The following is a 26,550-nucleotide window of genomic DNA, read 5'->3' as shown; positions in this document are numbered from 1 at the left end:
AATAAGACGCTGTATGTTCGAATCTCAGCTAGAGCGTCTTCTGCGTGGAGACATGCGTGAATGGGAGCCCCTTTGTTGAAGGTTGTGCGTCAGGGCTGGCAACTCGGCACGTAAAAATCTACTGCCAATCATCAGAGGACCGGAGTTCCACTGTGGCAACTCCTAACCGGGAAAAGCCGAAAGACACAACATATGTGAAGTAGGTTTGTAAACGTGAGCTTCTTAATATATTTATATAAAGTAATCAAACTGTAAATTTGTCTATGTCACAAGTAATAATTCAATCTTCTTGTCTTTTCAAATTTTTCCCGTTAGGGGTCACCACAGGAGAACAACAGTCTACAGAACAATTGACAATGAAGTTTTACGGTGTCGAGTTGCCAGCCCGGCGCCCACCCTTCCACAGGAGGTACACACATGCACACACACACACCTAGAGCCAATATTTAGTGTCTCCAATCCTCCTGCAGCATGTCTTTGGGATGTGTGAGGAAACCCACAAGACTGCAAGGAGGACATGGAAACTTTGCACAGATGGCACCCTGGCTGAGAATCGAACCAGAGAACCTCTTGCTGTGAAGCGGCAATGCTAACCACTGCACCACCGTGGCAACCCTAATTCAATAAAGGCGTTTAAAAAAAAAAAAAAAAAAAAAAAAAAAAAAAACTCAGGTGAAAAACTCACAGGATAAAGCTCTTGCTCTACCTGATCCGTCACTGTGGTCATGAGCTCTGGTAGTGACCAAAATGATAAAATCACCAACATAAAAGGCAGAAATGAGATTCATATGCAAGGCGACTGGGCTGACGCTCCAGGATACACTGAAGAGTCTAGCAATCGGAAGACTCTCAAAATACAGCCACTGCTCCTCAGGAATGACTGCAGTCAGTTGAGATGATTTGGGCATCCAGTGAGAATGATCCTATGGGAAGCTTGGCTGGGAATGCCCAAGAACCCCACAGGATGACTTGTAAAATGCTGCTGGAGACAAGTCTTGTGTATCCCTCCTCAACATGCTACCACTGCAACCCTCAAAGCAAATAGTTACAAACCGTACTGATGGACTTATTCTTGACTTCCCTTATCTTAAGTTCTATGGTTCATGCTAGAGACAATCTCATACATAATCTTTTTTTTTTTTTTTTTGCTGTACTATTATGCAAACAGATAACATTCCAACTTGAACGCATATAACATGGGTTCAGACACTGACTGGGGAGCTAGAAAAGCTGATCATGGAGGGTGGGTGGTAGTGAATATTTGATGTTGGTTAGCCGATCCAGGTTATCAAGGAAGATGCAGCATTTGGTCAGATATGTGCAGTGAGATGTACAACCTGAATATGCTCTGTAAGAAGTCTGTGAAAGCATAAATGTCACCAAGTAGCCCCAGCAGGTCTCGCTCTAGCTGTGTTGGCAAAAAAGACATTGGATGGGGGGTTGAGTTTGGCCAGGGCTACTATCAAAAAAAGAACATCCCCTGCTATATGACACTTTATTCCTGGACTCAAATCTTTAGCACGTGCATACACCAGAAAGAGTTAGGTGGGGGTCAATATGGAAAAGTGGGGGGTGGACAGACAGCCACAGAGGCATAAGAAAAACAGACTGTGTAATATTTCAAAACAAATTAAAGAAATCAGGAATACAGAAACGGCAGCACATGATGTTACTGAATCAGAACCAAGGATAGCTTTATGCAATTAATCAGTGGTAAGTCACATCCTTTTCGGAAACTATTTAATCTAACAGGAATAAAATAAACATTGAAATAAAAAAGGGGGCAACCTTGGTTATACAGACTCACAGAACTTTACAAGGCTTGCTGCCCAGGGACCATCGAGAAGCATAGCCCAAATACCCAGCTGCCCCCAAGCACCACCTGGTTAAGTGACTTACTCAAGGAAGCATAGTAGGCAAATGAAGGCCGAGGAAATCAAACTCTGTATCCTGGCTGGTTAACCACTCATAGCAGTAATCCTTTAAGCTAGCTGCTAGGCTTAATATGGCCTCAAGCCTCATACTTTGGTGTTCCTCCAAACTATTTATTAAGCTATACCCCAGTTCTGGCCATGACCCTCAAAGCCCATCTACTGCCCTGCCGTGATTACTTATGTGCTCTAACCAGCATTTCTAGGTGTATAAAAGTGACAGGTCATCATCTGCACTGCAGAACTGCCTGTAGAAGAGAGACAGAGCCACATCAGCTGCTCAGTCTCTCTCCCAAACAGACCTTTCTTGGCCACCAGCAATGAAGTCTCAGTCAAAACACTACCAATGAGCTGGCCAGTAAAAATCTGTTGCATTGAAAGATGGCAAGTGAAACAGTCTTGGAAGCAAAGAGTATATTACATGGGCAGTAAGGTATTCTCTGTTAAATTCTGCATATAGGCTGGTTGTGAAACAGACAAAGTTGTGCTGTGTCCACTTCTTGCCATATCATTTCATACTACTAAAACCAGTTGTACATCACTGTATAGTCAGCTACTCTTTAACGAAGGTCACTCAGTATCTGCAAGCTCCAAGAACTGCTTAAAACGTGCAAACAACTGCGTGTGGTTCTCAATACGTACCCATCAAAATAAAGAATAGAAGTCTATTTAACATGATACTGAAATGTAACTTACTTTAAAGTCTCAGTGTAACATGAAATCTCCTGTATTCTATACTACAAGTCTAATCCATTCTGAAGGGGGAATCTTGACATAAACTGTTAAAAAAAAGACATTCCCAACAATATTTTGCAATAAAATATCATCTCTAGTCTCGTACTGCTTTTCAGAGTTATACTTTGTAGCATATCTTGTACCAGTAGTCATTAAATATGAACTGTATAGGTTGCATTTGTCCTCCCTGAAAATTTTAGTTTACAATTTTTTCTCTGCTCACATAAAAAGTAACATCCATTTTAGTATATTACGATCTCAAATACAAAAATCATAACTTTTATGTCAGACACTATTTCCTCAAGAATGAAATAGTCTGCCTTGCTGCAAATAAAGTCAACACTGCACAGTAATAAAAAAAAAAAAATATATAAATATATATATATATATATATATATATATATATATATATATATATATATATATATATATATATATAATAGACATACACACACTACCTCTGTGGAACAGATAAAAGTATGTGCAGTTGTGAATGAAGAGTGATTTGCAATCAAATCATTTGGAGTTCTGCGGAAGAGAAAGATCTTACTCAAATCCCCAAGACTAAGGGCTTGATTGCATTAAATAAGGAACACATACATATTTAAATTTACATACAGACGTAAATCAATATGAAATGTAGCCGATCCTCCATGGACTTCAGTACAATGAACAAATGCTGGAAAACCTGTTTCAAAGGTATAAGATGGGCCAGAATACCTTACAATACAGCTAACAATGATCACTCAAGACATATACAAAAGTCATTCAACACTACACACTGGAAGTAGCTCTTCAGAAGCCTTTGTCCAACAACCATGATTTCAGTTCCTTGTCAAAATGGCCTTTGATCAGGATACTCATGCTAACTTCATTGACTTGAATAGGTGGCACAGTCTCTGTTATTTGCTTTAAGTACTGTTCCAGTTCCTTTTCAAGAGCCTGTAGGAATAAAACAACATTAGTTGTATAGTAGCCTTAAACTCCACATACTTCTCAAGCATCTGCTAACATATTGAAAAGTTACCAATCAATGGACAAAATGCGTCATACCTATAAATATATCAATGCACCATATCTACAAATATATCCAACTGCAATACATTACATGGGTAAACCAGTGATGTGCATAAGAGGAATAAAGCCCCGACAGCCCAGGTGACTTGCGTTTGATTAGAGATTCAGGTGTCTGAAATGCTGGCAGCGGAGAACAAGCACACCTGCCCTGGGGGTGGGAAACATGGACAGAACACTTGAAGCAGTTGGATTTGCTTGGCAGAAGGTAAGGAAACAGCTGCACAGTCCTTTCAAAGGGTTGGTAAGAAGGCTTGCCAGTATCAACTTGCACAAATGAACAATGGTTCCAAGAGATCCACCAAATGCATGTCCCACAGGATACTACCATGCACTCATAGAAAGGAAGGAACTCCCACAGCAGCAGTATGATACATAACAGAGAAACCTTGATTTCCTCAACAGCCCCAACCCTTAGTTGCGGGAAGCCTGGAAGTGCAGGTAGACCCCACAATTATGGGGAGGCACAGGTTTCCACTGATGGTTATCTTTTGTATTTTCCTTATCAAGTCTTAGTTTAATTATCTCTGAAGCCATGGTCCCTCATAAATTATATCAACTCAGAGACAGCTGAACTTCAACCCAACCAACAATGCTGCACAAAACATTTTGGAATCTAGTCTCTAAATCTATGGCCACCTCACATGTTTTGGCAGCTTTTAGTGTGCGCAAATAGACAACGGCAACAGCTGACATTTAATGCACAAAATGGAATGTTGTGCATTCTGATGAGGTAAATCACAAAAAAGCAAACTAGAAAGAATAATCCAAGAGAAGTAGTACAGTAGATAAAGTAATCACATAACATACATTTTTGTGGGAAAGATTTCTACAAAACTTATTGCAAAACAGACTTCTTACTGATAATGCAACAATGCTGATTTTTTTTCCAGTAGTCAAATACTTTGATGATTTGAGAGAGCAGCTCTCTCACTGGTGTACACTGCAGCATAAAGCCTAGACTACCATGCACCATCACATAAAAGATGATCTTACCTCTCACAATGTTCAGTTTTTCTAATGAGAAATTCCTAGGAATAGGGATAAAATGTGTGTGTGTGGGGGTGGGGTGGGGTTAAAAAAATCCCTCTCAAACAGCAACTAAACTAATCTGTAGAATATTCCCATATGTTCAAATTTATCTTACTTCGAGAAATCCTCTGCAGTGAAGCACTTGTTTAGAATCCCCAGAAGCATCCATAAGAGCAATCCCCAAAATGTGACTACATTGGAAAGCAAAATGACTTAAGTAGTTTAGGACACATTTCTCTGAAATGCCAAAGGAAACTCCTGTGACAGCTATCCTAATTATACCACTTAACTGATTACAGCCAGTTGATGGCTGCAGGTGTTTCTGCAGTTACATCCTACTGACGTCTCTGAGCATCAAATACTGCTTGTTCATATTTGCATTTATAATTCCAAAACCATGCTACAGCTACATACAAAGTAGCAAAATCTTCTTTCAGCTGCTCCTGTTAGGGGTTGCTGCATTGGATCATCTGTTTCCATTTCTTCTTGTTCTCTGCATCTTGCTCTGTCGCACCAACCTGCATGTCCTCTCTCACCACATCCATAAACCTTCTCTTAGGTCTTTCTCTTTTCCTGTTGCCTGGTAGCTCCATCCTTAGCATCCTTCTCCCAACATACCCAGCATCACTCCTCTGCACTTGTTCAAACCAACACAATTTCACCTCTCTGGCTTTATCTCCAAACCATCTAACCTGTGCTGACCCTCTGATATACTCATTCCTAATCCTGTCCATCCTTGTCACACCAAACACAAATCTTAACATCTAACTCTGCCACTTGGCTTTTCATCAGAACTGTCTCCAACCCATATAACATAGCTGGTCTCACTACCATCTTGTGAGCCTTCCCTTTCATTCTTGGTGGTACCAGTCTATCACAAATCACTCATGACACTTCTCCATCCACACAACCTGTCTGCACACTCTTCTCACCTTTTTTCCACACTCACCATTACTCAACTGTTGATCCCAAGCATTTAAACTGATCCAACTTAGCCAGCTCTACTCCCTGCATCCTCACCATTCCTCAGTCCTCCCTCTCATTTACACACATTCGGTCTTGGTTCTACTGACCTTCATTCCTCTCCTCTATATTTCCATCTCTCTAGGGTCTCCTCAACCTGCTCCCTGCTATGACAACAGATCACAATGTCATCCGCAAACATCACAGTCCACGGAGACTCCTGTCTGATCTCTTCTGTCAACCTGTACAACACCATTGCAAATAAGAATGGGTTCAGAGCTGATCCTTGATGTAATCCCTCCTCCACTTTAAACGCATCTATCACTCCTACTGCAGACCTCACCATTATCACAGAGTAGTACAAGATATGTACGAGGGCAAACATACTTCTCTGCCACTCCCGACTTCCTCATACAATACCACAACTCCCTAGACAGCCTGTCATATGCTTTCTCTAAATCCACAAAAACACAATGCAACTCTTTCTGAGCTTCTCCATACGTCATCAACACCCTCAGAGCAAACTCTTATCTGTAGTGCTCTTTCCTGACATTAAACCATACTGCTGCTCACTAATCATAACTTCTCCTCTTAGCCTAGCTTTCACACTCTTTTCCATAAATTCATGCTGTGGCTGATCAATTTTATCCCTCTGTAGTTACTACAGCTCTGTAAATTAACCCTCTTAAAAATAGGTACCAGTACAATTCTCCACTCCTCAGGCATCCTCTCACTTTCCAAGACAGCATTAAACAATCTGGCTAAAAACTCCACTGCCATCTCTCCTAAACATCTCCATGCTTCTACAGGTATGTCATCTGAATCAACTGCCTTTCCATTCTTCATCTTCTTCATAGCTGCCCTGGCTTCTGCCTTGCTAATCCACTGCACTTCCTGATTCACTATCCCCATATCATCCAACCATGTCTCTTTCTCTCATTTTCTAAATGCACGCAACTGCACTGAAATTTGCCCTCCGTCTAGTGCAGGTAAGAAATTAAATTGCTGTTCGTATATTTATATAGTCATAAAATGTCATATTTTTCTACAATCTCAGCAATCAAGTAGCACAGACAGAATTGTTTAGCCTCACATGAAAGCTCCTAGCTGGGCTAATAAAATGCTGCTGACAGTACGTGTATAATATGTGTGGTTGCTGAGATATTAAGTTGCTAACAAAATATTACAAACTTGATAGTTACCGTGTTTACTGGGACTTATAAAATCCAGTTCAAGACCTAGAACCTGAAGACTACTATTGCTATAAAAATATTTTTGTTGAAGACTTTGCCATTTATACTTCTTTATTAACCCCTATGGTTCCAGGGATAGTAAACATTTATTTGAAATGTTGGGACAGAATTTGATTCTATCAAGAAGCTTGGGTTCTGCCCACTGGAAGTTACAGTTCAAACTACCAGAGCTCCATTATAGGGAATTAGTTAATGATGACATGAACCTATAGGGCCCAAAAATATAGTGGCATCTACAATGGCTCAATTCCCAGAGAAAGCACTGTAGTCAGCCAACCCACTGTAGAAGTATCCTTAAATCATTCACACTTAGTAACTTTGGAATGCCATACTTCTAGCAGTCTATATAGTATCCTTGTATTCCTCAGCATTTTTAAACAAAAAAAAAAACACGCCAAACCAATGCAACTAGACAAGAGGACCAATGATCAGTCAAAATAAAGAAAAATGGAAAAAAAAAACTAGCAAATACACTTTCAGCTCATCAAGGTTTTACATCAATTACCTTCAGAGTAATCCTTAATGCCCTGAACCGAGGAGTCAGGAAGTGATCTCCTAACCCAGAAGACAACACATCCATCAAAACAGACTACCACAGCTGAAGAGGATAACCCTACCTCACAGATAGGAAAAGGGGAATTACAATCAACTGATTGGTAGTGCAGCTATAGATACTGGTAGGAATGATGAGTGCAGCTACTGGTATGGAGATTGTCAAATGTAACACACTCAGAAGAACTGCCTCAGTAAAGTATGTGCTGTACAGGAAACAGGGTGAACTCTCAGATGATGGCAAATTTACTCCCTGTGACAACAGCTAAAGCAAAGCTCCTGCTTTAACAAGGTCCATTACCTCCTGGGTGCAACCCACCAAGCAGTCATACAATAAAGAAACAGCAGAATATATCTTTCCACTGCAGCACCTTTGTTACTACAATTAATACTTTGATGAAACTAACTGTAAGCTGTGCAAGCAAAAGCACTTTCTTACAACAATGGAAATGTAGTGATTGATGGACATTCATTACCTACATAGGTTCCAGGTCCTTAATTACTGGAACAATTCAGGTGTCCGTTGTCCACGTGACAGTTACAATGGACTTCTTGCTTACAGGAGGATATTACATATTTCCTGGCCTTCAGTTTTAGTTTATGGTTCTGACACTAGCTATTGGTTTGAGAGGATTTTGGTGTCCCCTGTGGAGTTCATGATGACACCAAGTTTACAGCTATCTTCAAACCTGGTCAGTAGCTTTGACCTCCAAAAAATGCTAAAGGTGAGTGGCCCAAGGACAGAATTCTGGGATACACCACTAGTAAAAAGACTTTTGGAGGAGGGATAGCAGCCCACCCTAATTTCCTGGGCTCTACTAGTGAGTCAGTTTATTATCTAATGAGTTATATAGGGATTAACATTTAACTGGAAAAGTTTATCTACGATACCAAAAGTGTGGGATGGTGTTAAATGCCTTTGAATGATCTAGATATGCAGTGTGCACTGATTTGCCTTCAGTTATCTTCTCGAAAAAGTCATCTACATTAAGTAGGCAGGATCTGACCTTAAATCTGAATTGGTTTGGATTTAGTTTCTAGGTTACCTGTGACCTCATTTATTAAGTCCATACTGATCCCTTCCATAGCCTTGTAGAGGATGATCAGACTCATGGGTCTATAATCTCCCCAAGTTCAGTAACACCCCACCTTTGTGCAAGGGGATCACATTTGCTGCCCTCCATCCATCTGGCACAAAGCTTGGAGGCAGACATTGAATAGCCTCTGTAAGGGGTCTGACGGGTCCCGTTTCAGGCTGGCTAAGCAGCCCAGTATAAAGAACAAGAAGCACCACACTACACTTGCAACAAAACGCTAGTAGTGTCAGCTCCAACGAACGGTGCAGAAGTAATATAATAAGTAGCGTAACACTGTCTATTGGTAATCCACCGCAAAAAAACTGCCAAAATGCCGGTAACTCCACAAACTGCTTTATTCCACAAACAAGATTAACGTTAAACGCTGCCAGTGTTTTTCGTTCTAAGTAGTATCAGAACTTCATCAGACAACAGCCAGATAATTACTCACAGTTTTTATACATATTCCAAACAATTAAAACAATTAATTTTAATTAAGTAATAAATCTGCTTTTGCTCCAACTTTTAAAGGAACATTACACATATATGCCATGTAAAAAATATATATGTATATATGCATACTACTGACATGAGGAAAACTTATTACAATTATATAAATGAAAATGAAAACTACTATAAACACCTTATTGGGTATAACCTTAATAATTTTTATAACTATTTAAAAACATACTTGTTTTCCTAAATTTTCCTAATGTAAGCTATTTTAAAATAAGCATTACTACTAATATAAAAAAAACTATTCTAAAATAATTTTAAAAAACTAAAACAGAGGGACAATTCAACAATTAAGTGACTGACAGTCAAATCAATTTACCGCATCAAATTTTTAATTTTTAAAATACATGCTATTGAGCAAAACTCATTTATGCCTGGTTCTCTATTAGCTGCCAGGCGTAATTGCCAAGTTAGCTCTTTTTTCTCCAATTCCAGTTTTAGGTAATGGTCATTTACAAAACTATGGTTGTCTTGTGATGTATTAATTCGGTCTATACCCATAAAGTTGAAAGAATGATTAGGATTATTAGCACAATGCCTAGCCAGGGCGTTTTCATTTTTGCCCTTGTCAATAGCGTACAAGTGTTCGTACATCCTGTCACGCAAACGTCTGTTTTGCCCACATAAAATGATGGGCATTGTACACATTGTGCCAGATAGACAATTCCTTTAGAGTTACAGGTGTATGATCCTTTAACAACATACCTAGTTGTCCTAATTATAAAATGATCTGCTGTCATTATATGCCTACAGTACTTACAAGCGCCACATTTCTTAGTCCCCCCTTCTGGCATGCACTGGAGTCGATTTCGACTCAAGGAGTTTTTTCATGTTGGTGGCCTTTCTAAATGTTACTACAGGATTGAGATTTAAATTCGTTGCAACATTCTTATCCATTAATAAATAGAACCAGTATTTTCTAACTGTTTTGACTATTTCTGTGGCCTCTAGGCGATAAGTGATGGTAAATACTGTTGCAAAATTCCCTTCACTACATACATTTTTTACCATAGTATGATCTCTATTCTCTGTTGTTCCACACCCTGAGTCCCCAATGTTAGATGTAAGGTCAATGTTTAAACCATGTACCTCCATACTTCCATTTACAGACAATATTGGTATATAAAACCCTTTCTCCCTTTTCTCTACCACTTCCTGGAAGATGTTATCTAAAAAGGAGGCAGGGTACCCTCTCCTCAAAAACATTAGGTGTAGCAGTTTACATTCTTCCTCAAAGTCTTCTTTCAAAGTAACCATTCTTGCTATTCTCACTAGTTGTCCCTTCACCACGGCTTTCTTTTGGTGAAGGGGATGCATACTAGAGAAGTGTAAAAAGTTGTTAGAGTATGTAGCCTTTCTAAAGATTTTTGCCGTATAAAATCTTCTGTTTTTGCTTAACTCAACATCCAAAAAGTTGATAGAATTTTCCTGAAAGTTTTGGGTAAACTTTAAAAAGGATGTTGTTGAGCTAAAGAAATTTACAAGAAGGTCAGCTTCTTCACTATTACCTTTAAATAGGATAAAGATGTCATCCAAAAATCTTTTATAAGTAGTAAACTTGTTACACCAATGGCTATTAAACACATAGTTGTTTTCCCAATGTGCTAACACCAGGTTCGCAAAGCTTGATCCAACTGGTGAACCCATTGCCACTCCTATTTTTTTTAACAAAAATGTTGTTTTCAAAGGTAACAAAGTTATTTTTAAAAATAATGTCAAGTAGCTGTTCAACTAGGTTACATTCGTTGTCACTAGCCCCTTTAGTTCTAATAAATTCTACTACCCATTCTACTCCCAAGTCATGTGGGATGCAAGAATATAAATCAATGACATCCACTGTTAAGAAATTGCTTGTGTCGTCATATGGAATAGATTGCATATTCTGTAAGAAGGACCATGAGTCCTTCAAAATCTGATTTTCCATAGTGACAAATTTCTTTAAAATATTGTCCACTAATTTTGCACAAGGGTATGTGATTGATTGACGTGCATCCACTAATGCCCTGAATGGTGGGTTTGAGACATTTTTATGCAATTTTGGGATCCCAAAAATTTTTTGGGATCCGTGGGGCCAACATAGTCAAATATGTATGTTGCTCCAAGGTTATAATACCATCTGAAAATAAGTCGCTAATAAACATATTAATCCTACGGTGGGCTAAGTTCAATTCATTTCTACTCACTGGTGTATAAGTACTATTGGCCAAAAGGGCCATCATAATGTTAGAGTAATCCTCATTGTGCATAACTACCAGTCCCCCACCTTTATCTGGTTTCATGAGCCTCAGAGGTAAACTTCTAAGGAGGGTTAACAGGGTTTTTTCTTCATCAGAAATATTAGACTTAGGTTTAATTTTAGATGAACATTTCAAAATGTCTCTGAGTTCATTTTCACAAAGATGTTCAAACATACCCATAGTAGTGTTCTGTGGGGGGTTAAAGGAACTTGCTATTCTTAATTCACTACTATTGCATGATTAATTCCCAAACAAAACATTCAAATTCAATTTGCGAATGAATAATTTAAAGTCAATCAATACTTCTGCTATGTCACATTTTTTCGATGGCACAAATGTTAAACCCTTAGCAAACAGTTCTACAAGTACATGATCAATAACACATTCTGTAAAATTGTAAATGAAAAAGTCCCCTTCATTGTTATGAAGCGTTTCAAACAATCTTAACCTGGATACTTGCTGTTGCTGTGGGTGTTGTATCTCCGCTTGCTCCCCTGGGCTGAATTCACATTCCAGTTTCCCCCCCTCCCCCCTCTGAAGTTTTTTTGAAACCCTGTATTCTGCTTCTGATCAGAGCGAAAAGGCTGGTGAGAGTTAACACCGGTTGTTACCTCTTCAAAAATGTCATTGTCATTAATAGAACATTCCACATCTAGTACAGGACCTGTATTTAAATCCACTACTACATTCCTTGTAGATTGGTTCCTTCTTTGTTCCTTATGCATATTTTGATCTAAAGAGTCTTTGTAATTACGTGAAGGGTATTGCGCTACTGGCGGTTTAGGGAAGGCTGTCCCTTCTCTGTATGCTTTCAGGTCTCTCTGTAGTTTTTTAATTTTGTTCTCCTTTAATTTAACCATTTGTTGAGCAATACTTGTGAAGGTTCTGTCCACCTCAAATTGGTATCTATTAAAGTCCAGGTCTGACTTTATGTCTTGTTCTAACACTGTCACTTCCTTTGTTATCAAAGCAAGGGAAACCTTGTAATGTTTCACCATACATTGTAAAATTTCCAGCCCTTGTTTATTGTAAATCTCAATCAGTTCATTAAAAAACTCAGACCCATATTCTAACCCTGTGGGGTATGAATAATGCCTTAGTCCCTTCGGAACAATTTTTTCTTTCAAGCATTTATCAAAGTAATTTAACTCTAATTGAAGCTTTTTAATCTTGAGCAATTTAATATCAAAAAGCTTCAGTTTATCTGTTATTGAATTCTCCCTCTCATTAAAATTTGTATTAACAGTACCTGGTTGTAGGCAGTCCAATTCCAACTCGGAGGTTAACCATGTGCTTACATTATATTTTAAGCCATGGTTGGTAATGTGGTTACCTCCATTTCCAGCCTTATCAGCTGTTTCGTTCAGCTCACCCCTCTGTAAGCATACTGCTGTGCCGTTTTGATTCGTCTGTGTTCCCGGTACAAATGAACTGGAACTAGCTGCTGAAGAACCAAGGATGCCGCTGGAGTTAGTAACCCCATCCACTTTCTCCAATAAGCGGTCCAACCTTGAATTGATTAACTGCAAAAGCTGTGTTAAGTTACCCTGGGAAGCATCATTTTCCTCTGAATTACTTTCCATTCTTTGGCGCCAACAACCAACGTGAAAAGCCACGAAAAAAGAACAAGAAGCACCACACTACACTTGAAATAAAATGCTAGTAGTGTCAGCTCCAACGAACGGTGCAGAAATAATGTAATAAGTAGCGTAACACTGTCTATTGGTAATCCACCGCAAAAAAACTGCCAAAATGCCGGTAACTCGCAAACTGCTTTTTTCCACAAACAAGATTAACGTTAAACGCTGCCAATGTTGCAACGAATTTAAATCTCAATCCTGTAGTAACATTTAGAAAGGCCACCAACATGAAAAAACTCCTTGAGTCGAAATCGACTCCAATGCATGCCAGAAGGGGGACTAAGAAATGTGGCGCTTGTAAGTACTGTAGGCATATAATGACAGCAGATCATTTTATAATTAGGACAACTAGGTATGTTGTTAAAGGATCATACACCTGTAACTCTAAAGGAATTGTCTATCTGGCACAATGTGTACAATGCCCATCATTTTATGTGGGCAAAACAGATAGACGTTTGCGTGACAGGATGTACGAACACTTGTACGCTATTGACAAGGGCAAAAATGAAAACGCCCTGGCTAGGCATTGTGCTAATAATCCTAATCATTCTTTCAACTTTATGGGTATAGACCGAATTAATACATCACAAGACAACCATAGTTTTGTAAATGACCATTACCTAAAACTGGAATTGGAGAAAAAAAGAGCTAACTTGGCAATTACGCCTGGCAGCTAATAGAGAACCAGGCATAAATGAGTTTTGCTCAATAGCATGTATTTTAAAAATTAAAAATTTGATGCAGTAAATTGATTGGACTGTCAGTCACTTAATTGTTGAATTGTCCCTCTGTTTTAGTTTTTTAAAATTATTTTAGAATTGTTTTTTTATATTAGTAGTAATGCTCATTTTAAAATAGCTTACACTAGGAAAATTTAGGAAAACAAGTATGTTTTTAAATAGTTATAAAAATTATTAAGGTTATACCCAATAAGGTGTTTATAGTAGTTTTCATTTTCTTTTATATAATTGTAATAAGTTTTCCTCATGTCAGTAGTATGCATATATACATATATATTTTTTACATGGCATATATGTGTAATGTTCCTTTAAAAGTTGGAGCAAAAGCAGATTTATTACTTAATTAAAATTAATTGTTTTAATTGTTTGGAATATGTATAAAAACTGTGAGTAATTATCTGGCTGTTGTCTGATGAAGTTCTGATACTACTTAGAACGAAAAACGCTGGCAGCATTTAACGTTAATCTTGTTTGTGGAATAAAGCAGTTTGTGGAGTTACCGGCATTTTGGCAGTTTTTTTGCGGTGGATTACCAATAGACAGTGTTACTATACTTATTACATTACTTCTGCACCGTTCGTTGGAGCTGACACTACTAGCGTTTTGTTTCAAGTAAGCAGCCCAGTATGTTAATTGGCCTCACAGAAGCAGTATTCTTGGCCTTAAATATTGCCTGGAGGACTTTCATAGAAGACTGGGGGTGGTGTGGGGGGTGTGAACTTGGAGCTATATTTATCCACTAGTAAACTATGTGCAAATATGGGATATTACAAGAAGATTAGCTCTGCACAGTAGTGGGCATTGTTTCTAATAGTTTAAGAGGCCTTTGTGACTGTCCTTTGCCTGGGTGGCAATGTTTACCTCATATCTGCCATTGGTTGACTTGCTCAGGGTCCAGAGGTCCTGGTTAAGTTTAACAATAGCTTATTTTCGCATATTGAGAGTTAGCTATTTTTACATGTGATGATTTTTTTTTTAATAGAGCCTGTTCATATTTTGGTTTCATTATGAGTTTTTTTTTTAAATTTGGCATTGTATTTACTTTGGAGGGTGAAAGATGCATCTATGCAGCTATTCATATGTACATTGAATTTGTCAGTAAAGGATTCCACACATGTGGTGGGGTCATGAAGTTGAAGGGAATGTTAAAATTAGCCAGGATATCAACCAGTTTCATTAGATTAGCTTTGGCATAATCTCTGAATACTGAAGTAGTGGAGGGTGTTTCTGGTTTCGGTCCCAAGCAGAATGTCCCTGACTTGTGGTCTGATTTGTCCAGGGTAGGAGTTACAATGGTTAGGGAGTAGAGACCAAGTTTACGACTTTTACACCTGTAGCTGGGCTGTGGACTAACTGGCCCAGACAGTTTACATTGATGAAGTCCAGAAATCTCTGGGCATACATGTTAAAGGATGTATACTTCTCTCAGTCAAAGGATGGGTAGTTCAAGTCCCCTAGCAAAATGGTGTTCAACTTAATGCAAAGGGACTCCATACTAGTTTGGAATAGGTTAAGGGATGGGGGGGGGGTCCTACAGTTACCCATGATGTGATAATGGGTCTTGGTAAATGACATGCTGGAAGCGGAGAAGTTCCACATTGCTTGTTATCGCCTAACTAGTCTGGAGGAGGTTTTTTTTTTCTTGTACAACTATGGAAAACACTGCCTTTAGTGCCTTCATCTAGTGCGGTGGGCCCAAACATGTGGTAGGGATTGAAACTCTACACTGACAGTGTGTGCTCAATGGTCTTGAACCAGGACTCTAAAAGATGCATGTACCAATGTCTTAAAGGGTAAAGAGTGTGCAGGGAGTGACGTTTTTGCTACAGCTTCTAACACTGAGCAGAAATACCTTTATGCTACATAGATTCTAATTTATGTTTGAAACTTTTTAGGATGGATGTTGCCTACAAAATCACAATGGGGGTGAACAGGTTTTAGTGACTATACGAAAGCCTGGGGGGGGGGTGCACACCACCATTGACAAAGCAGTTAGAACTGTGAACCATCTCCTCCCAAGCTTGACATATACTGGACTCACTTTGAACACCAAAAGCTATGCCAATTGTTGAAGTCAATATTTTGTTCATACTGCAGTATTATTTTGGTGATGGTAAAATGTTGCTCAAAGCTAGGTTCATACCTCCCTCAGACATGCATTCTAAGCAGTCCATCATGTCTCTTCATATAGTCTAGGAAGATGCGTCTCAAGTCGTTTACAACCACATATACCATGAACGTGTCATACCTGTTCTTGTGATGTAAAAACTTGACAGCTATGTGATAAGGCAAATCTTGGCATCTGATAGGCAACTGACCATGACCCTCTCCCATCCAAAGCCTGGTGAGTGGTGCATCAGTGTCTCAAAATCAAATCACCTATGATTAGTATGTGGCACTATCTAGGATGCTTGCCTTACAGGCTTTTGAACTGAGATGCTGCCACTGTGATGTATATTTTAAGGTGGTTGCTACCTGTGTTGTGTGTTTGTAAGACTGCTGAGGGTACTTGTTTCTTAGGTTGCATTAGGAGGGCTTTGAGATTTAGGTAGGTTACTTTTAAGAGTGTCAACTTGTGTAGGTCTGTGTGTTTGGACTGATCTGTGTGTGACAGTTTAGTGTGTTTTTTGTGGTACTGACAACCTGCTTGTTATATGTAGGGCCTATGTGACAATTACAGCAGCACTTCCACACATTGTCAGTTTAAGTAACAGGTGGTTGTCAGTAAACATGAGACAACTGCTACATTGTCTCATGATGCCTGCTTCAACTAAACTGGCTACAAAGATGTTTGGAAAGTGCAAATCTGTAGTTCCAAGTGCTTACTTACATGTTGGGCTGAAAGGGGAGTATTACCTATGAGGTTTACAGCTCAGTACTTTAGCTGTTATCTGTCTGGCAGTGGGGATAGTGTTGCATGCAGTTAGGAAATTATTCAATAACTCCTTCTCTCACCAGGACGCAAGACAGTATTATTAATCCCAAACTACTTCCTGAGTAGTATTAACCTGATGTTGCTAATTACAGTACACTTGCTATAGGTAGATACCGAAGATAGAACCTACAGCAGCTGGATGCAACAGACAGCCAAGCAGCACAAAGGCATGGAAAAGTTAATCACCAAAGCTGCAACCAGACCACACAAGCCCCAATATACATTGTTCAATCACAAACAGTGGGAATCAATGCCTGTGTGTTACTTTTCTTACTAGAAGCAAAGTAGAAGCATTAATCCCAAGAAGGCTCTTATCAAGCCAGTTTCATGCTTTCCAGTGATTGGTAATCTCAAGGAAGGATAGGAAATACCCCCTTGCTCATTACCGCAAGCAAACCAAAATGACTATTCTGAAGTTGATCCCCGAGAAGCAATTCCTAGGCCCTCCAGCGACTGGTAGACTAGTCTCAGATATTACAACTTCTAAAAGTAAGATGCAGAAAGGGATTATTAATAATCAAATTACTGCAGTGTGAACTACAGGAGTGAGATATGAAACAAGGGCCAACTCAAGCTTTAAAAGTCTAAGGGAGGGGCCTTCCCAGTGTCCAGTAGAAACAAGCAGATGAGATTAGACTGGGAGGGGCTTCAAAAGTAATTTACAGTGAGATTGGGCAGTTCAAAAGCCATCAAGTTTAAAAGCACAACACAAAATGGGTTGGTAGGTAAGAATATCCAGTGCAGCCACACACCAGCAAAGCACTTGGAACCAAACAGGAATGGAATTAAATAAGAAATCATATTCCTCAACTCAAACCATTAATTAGCTTGATTTGATTCCTTTTCAGTTAATGAATGGAATGGAATTTTTCTAACTGATCCTATAAAAGGAGTACTGGAATTAGTGCTCACTGGGCTTGTGGCTAGATTCAAGACATTCTCCATCAATAAATTATTTTATTTTTCTACTATAGTCCTGCATCTGCCACCATTTCAGTGCAACACAATTTGATTCCCAGATCAAAGGACTTGCTGAGATGGTCTAAAGGAACATTGTGTGCATCATAAATATGGAAATAATCTTGACATTTTCTGAAGCAGACAGTCAACTTGTTTGAATCTTGAACTGTCTAGACATTCTAGGACATTAATGCAAGACGTTTTTTAATCACCTTTATTAAATTACTTATGTCAGACGCAAACATACATTAACAGAAAACAAACCATATTAACATTTTTCCATTTAAACGCATTAAAAATCACATATTTTTTCCTTTCTTGAAACTATCAGTCCAACATTACATAAACTGCTGAACTCATGCCTTCCCGTAAACCTCACTCTTCCACCTGAGCATTATTCTGCAAGTATTATTCCGACAATTTCCATTTAGTTCTATGCAATATGTTCCTTCCCTAATCTGCTTCCAATTCTTTTACCTTTTATAACATTTAACACTACAAATAACAGACGGTTTGGACTTTAATTTCCATTTTCTAGTATTGCTTTTTGGCAGCCAGAATTAAGACCTTACCAAATCTAGGTAATTCCAATCCTGTGTCCCAGATCAAAAAAATAATTTTCTTAGTTACAGTCATTAGCTCACCCAATAATTCTGACAGAGTACTCTGTAGGGTGGATTTTTAAAATCTGCTAACTCATTACACTCCCAAAATATATGTTATCAGTAACCTCTTTCATCATCCTCATACCTCTAACATTTGTTATCTATGTGAGCAAAAATTCTTTGAAGTCTACTTGGGGTATAAAAATACCTGTGTAAATACTTCCAGACAATGATCCTAAATGTTTTGGACTTTGCTGCATACTTGAGAGCCATACACATGTCCTCCCACAGTTCTTTTGTAAATAGCTTTTCCAGTATCTTACCAATATTTTCTAATCTCCTCTGACAGATTATAGTTATCGCGCAATTTTTTTTTTTACACGCCTTACTAATTATACCTTTAACAGAGGCTTCTCTTCTAGACTCAACAAAAAACTATCAGAGCAGGTCTTTCACTTAAGATACCCCTTATCCCTTCCTCTTTGCCTATGATCCGATATCAATCCCTTGTAGGGAAGAAAATCTAGCCTGTAGTCCAAACATTATCTTTGCCTCATCCTATTCTATTACCTTTCCCTTTCTAGTTATTTGCTTCCAATATTTTATTTTGTCAGTTTTCTCCAGTAAATTCCAGCTCCCTCTTGCTTATTTTATTTACCCCTACTTGCAGTCATCTCTATTAATCTGTTTTCCATTCTTCTGTTAGCATAGTCCCAAGAATTTTGCTACTTTATGAATTTAATCTTCTGTACGGTTATTATTCCCCCTTTGCTTCCAGAATCTTACCTTCCCCCCTGCTTCATCGTCTCTTTCCCTTCTGCTTGTATTATGTACATTATGAGCCTTAACTGTGTAGCTCCAAAATATACACTCCAATCAGATAATGGAAAACCACCTTGTTCTACTGGAAGGATCGACTTATAACATTTGACTTTTGCTTCTTCCCCTTCCAGACAAATTCCTTCAACTCTATTACTGTCCACAACTTCTCTGGTTAATAGGAGAAGCATCATCGGCAGTTTTGGACCTCGGCGGCCTGTCTCTGTCTGTATCTTTGCGTTTTTTCAGAATCCCAGTAGTCGGATGGCTAACCAACGACATTTCTGGATAATTACACCGAGAACCAAAATATTTAGAGGTGAAAATATACAGACGACAGATAGTTGTTGTATCTTTCGGCTTTTCCCGGTTAGGGGTCGCCACAGCGGAACTCCGGTCCGCTAATGATTGGCAGTAGATTTTTACGTGCCAAGCTGCCAGCTCTGACGCACAACCTTCAATGAAGGTACGCCCATTCACGCATATCTCCACACAGAAGACGCTCAAACTGAGAATCGAACAGGACAACGTCTATCTGTGAGGCGACAATGCTATCGCAGCACCACCACCGCAGTATATACCGACAGATAGTGCGCTGATTAAATAAAGAGCGAAACAGCAAGGTATGTCGTGGTCAGGGCCTAGGCAAGGAATACAATACGAATGAAAATCTTTGAGGTATTTGCTTTCCACGAGTAATGCAATTATTAACTTTTACTGACAACAGTAAGAAGCAAGAAAAGGTTTCCCCAATGGGGTACTTAGCTTTAATTTAAGACTTTGGTTCTGAAACTCGAAAATGAAAATTTCAGGAGTCGGCCGACCGGCACTTGCGAAATGCTTCTGCTTCGGGCACTGCACGGCAAGAAAGACTGATGTAATGGCATTGGCTGCATGTTTAATACCCCTGATGACATGACGTCATGGAAGAAGGGACAGCAACCGATGCAGGACCCAAGACTTTGTTAATCAGGCCGACTGAGGGCTACCTGCAAGCAGATAACCCGAATGTAATGACTGCAACAGTGAAATACAAAGAACATAGAGTTTCCAACTTCTTCTAGGTTTCCAGAGACTATGGTATCTTCAGGGTGCCTGACACTTCAGAGACTTGGTCCTGCTGAAGCCTAGTCAAGTATGACAAGTGGTTAAGAGCTCTCAGTGCAAATGAGGATGAGGCATACGATTGCTTCCCTAATCAATCCAGCACTGGAGAGTCCCTGTTGGGGGGGTGATTAAGGAGCTCTCCACAGAAATCTCATTTCTGGTGGGTGGCTGCTGCCATCACAATGGCCTCAAAGGACAGGCCCTTACTGCAGTGAGGCCAGTCTTGAAGGGGGGGGGGGCAAGAACTTTATCTTGCTACCTAGGAAAAGGTTCTATGTCTGGTTTCTTTCACTCCCTCTGGGATAAGAGGCCTGTAAGGGCATAGACATGGAACTACCCAAGGCATGGATAGGCCTACAATAAAGGCTCTCTGTAGAGGGCGCCTTGGTGGTTGAGCCCCCTCGCGAGTGACGCAGTGCCAACAAAATCGACAAAGGAGTCATCATCGTGTGGGGACTTATGGGAACCTGCACCTTCCTTGAGGTCAGTATCCTCAGTGAAGGACTCCACCAGGGAGTCCACATGCTTCCTCTTGCACTTTCTCTTCTCCGAAACCTCCTGTTCTGATGAAGCTGAAGAGGGAGAGTTAGGTAGCCCCGCCAAGGGGGCAAACTGGATGCTGGTTGATGCAGGCCATCCCAGAGTAGACTGATAACTGGCCAGAGGAAGAGATGAAAACTAGAATGGGGTACCAGCTGGAGACGTCAGACCTCTCCCTTGAGAAGACAATATCTTCTCAACAATGTCAAAGGTGGAGTAGAGTTTCTTGAGCCAGATGGTCATGGAACCCAAGAGATCAGAAGACAACCCTGAACTGAAGGGAGCCGTGCCTAGACCAGAAGTTGAGATCAGAACCAAACAGTTTAAAAGCTGAAGATCCAAGAGCAAGCGACAATCCCAAAGCAGGAACCATTGACCTTGAACAGTGACCAAAGAACAGGATGGAAGCAAAGATAGCTAGGGTGTCAGATCTCACCCGGAGCGTGGAAACTCGACCGGCCCAGAAAGGCCAAGGGAGAAAAACAGAATAATGGAGCTGAGGGTACCAGTGTTAGAACTGGACCCTGAGGAAATAATCCCCAGTTGCACCTGTGCCTGCAAAAAGGACAGGTCAGCTGCTACAGATGTCTGATGCGGCCCACAGACCAATGACTGGACAGACAAGGCCAATGAAGATGGCTTTTAGGGTCTATGGGAAGAGGACACTGCATACCAGGTCTCAGCCAGGGAGGCTCTGAATTGGGATGGACATGGGGAAGACTCTGGCAATCAAAGAGGAGTACAAGGATAAAATAGGTATGCTACCCTGCCTGACTGTGACCAGAAGGGGCTCAGAATACTCTGAACTTGAGAGGTCATTTTACCTGGTTTTGGTACTGAAGATGATGGCTCTGACATGTCAGAGCTGATGTTGCAGGGGAAGTTGAAAGGCAAGGGACCTTCAGACCTGGAGAGCCCAAGGGAGGCAGTCCACAGGTGGAGGCCAAAGATCTCCTGTGCTCACTTTTGTTGTGCCTAGAGTCTTGTAGCGAAGGCTTCTTGGACTCAAGTCTTGGGATCCAGGAGAGAAGACCTAGAAGAGGCAGAGCCTGAAGAGCTAGAGGTCGAAAGACCTTTCAACACAAGCTTTGCCTTATGCTCATTAACAGTGCATGAACCGAAGCTCTCGTCGATGGAGCAACCAGAGTCCAAATACTCCAGACCTAGACAGTACTCGCATTTAAGTTGTGCATCCTGGACGGGCAACCTGTGTCCACAGGAAATGCACTTTTTAAACCAAGGGGTTTAAAAAACACACAAAAGAAATACGAAAAGGAACAAAAGTCAAACACTAAATGACTTAAGGTAAAATCGTGGGAAGGGGGCAAGGAGAAATTTAACAATCTAACCCTAAAAGCTACCTGAATCTATCAAAAAACTACTAACGATTATTCTATGGGATAAGGGAAGAAGGATCTCACCAGTCCTACGCTAACTTCTTTGATGGAAACGAATTAGCCAAGAACAGCCAAAGACCGAGCTGCAGACATGAATGGTGGCAAACTAGAGTTGATGGAGGAGCAGTGAGTTGTGGGTAAGGGAGGTGGAACCAAAATGGGCTAAAGACTTTTGAATTGGCTGGTGTCTGATCCATAGTCCCACAGATTTAATCCAGTTGGAGCAGACAACACTGGATAATTTCTTACTACCCTCCACAAGTTAAGATGAAGCTAGGAGGGTTACAGTGGTTAGCAGGCCACACATACAAACACATAGGACTATAATGGGAGATGGGAACACAAATAAGGATGTGGAAAACAACTGAGAAGGGGTCCACAGACACAGGGAAAGACAGTGGTGCTACTGGGGGGATGGGTGGCAGCTGGGGACACCACAAGCATGATGTTGCTGGTAGTGGTGACAGGCCTGGTGGTGCAAGTAAATGTAAATAAAAGAAAAAAACTCATACCTAGGTGGGGGGAGAGAAAACTACAAATACAGTGACCAAATGTAGGTACATCAGAGTCTGACCACTCTAGCTATACTATACTAGAAAGGTGAAGGAACCACCACCTTGCTTAAAACAATGATGTGCATACATGTAACCACTATGGGAACTGAATCAAACTTCATCACAAATCGCAAGGCACTTGAGCTGCAGCAGTAGTGTTACCAACACTTGCAGAATGTAAGAATAAAAGACAAAAGCATGCATTCCTGGGGGGGGGACTTGCCTTGGACAATTTCTGTGAAGACATTTGAGTTTACCTTATCTACAGGCTAAGCTATAGCAGTAATCAGACAAAAGCCTTCGAAGAAGTGCACCATAACTGTGTAATGCACCTGCACAATGAAAGAATAAGAGGTCCAAAGAGCTTTCAGGACACCCCTTTGGAATCTAATTCATTATCCACAGGCATAGATGGCAGTTTAATATTTTGCAAAGAGAAGTTCTCAAAACCTGGTGGTCATGCCAGATTTCATTTATGCCAAATGCAACATTACGCAGGTGTGCGGGTCCAGGGACTGGAAGAATAATTTAAGTAGTGAATAATACTGGAAACACTCAGTAGCTGGCAGACAGAAACATGGCAGGCTAGCTCCTTGCTATATGACGAGCAGTGTCCAGTCTCATCAGCTGTACATTGCCAGATTAAAAGGTGAAAATGGAAATTAGGACAGAGACATGTGGAAGCAAGGAGACAGTAGAACAGAAGCAAAATGGGCAGGAAGGAGGTGGGAAGGTGACCCCCCCCCCCCGTGGAAGAGGTACCTATTTTTAATGCACAAAGAGAAGACAAGTTGGGGAAGTAAGTGGACAGTTAGATAGCTACAGTAGGTACCTGGGGAAGACTGACAAAACTGACAGGTTGTGTGGTAATGCAATAAAACAATGGAAGAACACAATGGTGAAGGACACATCAAACAAAGAGAAAATGGTGATGGGAAGATTGTAAAACCCACAGGGGCAGGCACTTACAAAAGTGAGGGCAACACCACAATGGGGGATGGGATGGGGTTCTGCAGCAGCAATCCCTGCTGCCTTTGATCCAGTGGCAGACTACTCGGCAACCTGGGTGCCATCACCACTGGACCACATCTCAGACGGTGGAGTGTGTGCTGGACAGAGATGCGACTCAATAAGTTATTGGAGGTTCTCCATCTTGCTTATTCGGTCATCTAACCCCTTGTTCACCATATCCCCACAATGTCTTCCAGCTGCCGAAGGGTGACAAAGGAGTCACTTCCACTGGCACTGCTACTGCCAGGTAGCACACTCCCAGCATTGAGTGTAAGCTTACCTTTAGTGGGTGAGGCAGGTAGGGCAGGAGGTGAATGTGCAGGTTGAGACACACGTGTTGGGAGTTTTAGGTGGTGGTGCTGCTGCAGCAGCCTTGGTGGAACAAAATAAATGTGTATAATAGAAAGAAATGCTAGGAAAAAGGTTGGGAGAGTATAAACAAATCATTCCTCTTTGATCAGGTTTAGTCATAACTGGGACAATGGCTTCTTTTCATGGGAGACCAGAGGTGGTATTCATACTTGTTTGTTTGTCTTTCAGATTTTCCCGGTTAGGGGTCGCCACAGCAGAACTCTGGTCCGCTAATGATTGGCAGTTGTTTTTTTATGGTGTCGAGTTGCCAGCCCAACATTCAACGAAGGCACGCCCATTCAACGCATGTCTTTCGAACGCCCACTCGACCACGGGGAGGACATGCAGACTCCACACAGAAGGTACTCCCAAACCCAAGCCGAGAATCGAATGGGAGAACCTCTTGCTGTGAGGCAACAATGCTACCGCTGCAACTGATTAGGGGAAATACAGCCAGGGCACTGGGGAATTTCCCTATACTTTCCAGTGAGTGCAGATGAATCTTTTACATCCACCTGAACTACCACCTACTCGGGCAGATGAGGTGTCAGTTTAACTTTTTATCCAAAGGATGTCACACTCAGGAGGGCAGCACCCCCTTATGGTACACTGCAGTGTCAGTATTGGGAAATGAATCCAACTAGCTAGTGTGGGAATAGAACTCACAGTCTCCTGTACCCAAGGGTGAATGTGCTATCTGATCTCCTACTTAGACTGCAATAACCACAACACAATGAAAACTAAATCTGATATACAATTGCTGTATGATTAACTTACACGCAAGTGAACAAAAAAAGGAAAAATGCTACCACTTCCTTACTCTGGAAAAAATTACATAGTTAGAAACTTCCCACAAAATGAGGAACTTAAATAAATAAGGTATGTGTTGCCGAAATGTAGTCTGAAAAAAAATATATATAAACAGTAAACGCTTTTATCTCAAAGTCAATGAAGGGCAGGAGACTTCAGATTAAAACATACCAATAAATCCAACAATTAAATAATCTAAACTAAAATGCACATGCTAGTCATGTGAATGAATTTCCTCTTCAAAATTTTCAAACACAAAGACTTGAGTCAAATTTTTTGAACAGTTCAGTAATCACAGTTTGTGCCAATCACAGACTAAAAATATTCTAAGACAATCTCCATTACTACCCCTAACTTATTTTAGGGGCATGATCAAGTATAATAGGAAAACCTTTTTAAAACTCAAAATTGAATGCTCACACAAGGCAGTTAAAACCTAATTGGTACTGATGGCATGCTGATGCTCAGATTGCCTTTCAACTTTGTTTTTCAACACAGAAGGAATCACATGAAAAGCTTGTAGCCATACACACCACATACTCAGAATTAGTTCTCCATTTTTTTTAGCTGCAAGTCATACTTGCATTAACATAGTAAACATTAGAACCTTCATTAATAAATCTACACATATTGCTAACACTTACATGTGCCTTTCTTACTTGTACTGGTGATGGTATTTCTTCCTTCTTTTCAAACATTTTTTTTAATTTGCAGCCCCTTTTATAAACCAATCTGGGGACATCACCACCACATTTATACACCTCATTACTACCACTATGTATTTTCTAATTATCCCTGATGGCATTTTTACTGCCCAGCTATCATTACTAAAGATGACACACAGCTGTATCTCACTCACTATCAGACTCCTTAAGGGTGAGAAAGGTGTTAAATATAACCTCTGGGTAACTTCTAACTAGCAAGTTCTCCATCAGTAAAGGACCTAACATTTCTTTACTGTCACTATCAATTGTAAAATTACTCACCTACTGAACATCTCTCTCAACTGTTATAATTTAGCCATAGTGGTATGATTTATGCCCCAGATTTAGCCTTGCTCCTCCTAGCTGTATGATGCTCCTCGAAGTCAGACCTGTTTAGGAGTACATACTAAACCTATACAAAGAGTCACTACCACAAACCATGTAGGGTCTTTTCATTGTGAAAAATAAGTGCTACTCTTTCAGACCCTCTGGTATGATTTTTAAAGGCCAGTGCTATGGTGCTATGGTTTTTACTGCTTTGATGTTGAGAGGTACAGCTGATGCCTTAGATGCATACTATCAAAATGCAACAAAGAATTGCTTGCTGCATTTTTGTAACTTTCAGTTGCCATTCATAGTCTAAACATCCTGAGGCAAAGGATTACTATGATGAGCTACTCAAACCAACCAAGATCTGTAGACCAAGACGCAATAATGGGATGTTGGAGACATGTACATATACAATGAAAAATGCTGCTCAAGCAAACTTGTCCCTCATAGATTATGAGGAAAGAAAACAAGTATACTGACAATGATTGTTCACGACACCATACTATACTATTATGACATATGACACCATTTGATAGTTACACCAACTACCTCTAGCCTTAAGAACTATCCTTAACTCTTATATCTTCAAAAAAATCTATAAAGGAGCACCCTACTAAAATCTTGTCTCTGCCCCTGCTCTGCTCCCACTTAATCTACCTTCTTTGTTTTCCATCCTTA

At 40.2% G+C, this 26,550-nt stretch overlaps 1 protein-coding gene across 1 annotated transcript in view; it reads right to left on the bottom strand.

Annotated features, from left to right (window-relative positions):
- Window positions 1–1,664: 1,664 nt before the first annotated feature.
- MRPL49 (mitochondrial ribosomal protein L49) overlaps window positions 1,665–26,550 on the bottom strand; it is a 188,154-nt gene continuing 163,268 nt past the window's right edge. Inside the window, exon 4 of the mRNA XM_044075832.1 lies at window positions 1,665–3,608. Coding sequence (XP_043931767.1) covers window positions 3,462–3,608 — 147 coding nt within the window. The 3' untranslated portion in view covers window positions 1,665–3,461. The remainder of the gene's footprint in view (window positions 3,609–26,550) is intronic.

This window comes from Protopterus annectens, chromosome 6.part1 (genome assembly GCF_019279795.1).
Source record: "Protopterus annectens isolate FY-2018-M chromosome 6.part1, PAN1.0, whole genome shotgun sequence".
Taxonomy (NCBI): Eukaryota; Metazoa; Chordata; order Ceratodontiformes; family Protopteridae; genus Protopterus; species Protopterus annectens.
Note: the sequence above shows the minus strand (reverse complement) of the source record. Positions and strands in the feature narration are given on the sequence as shown.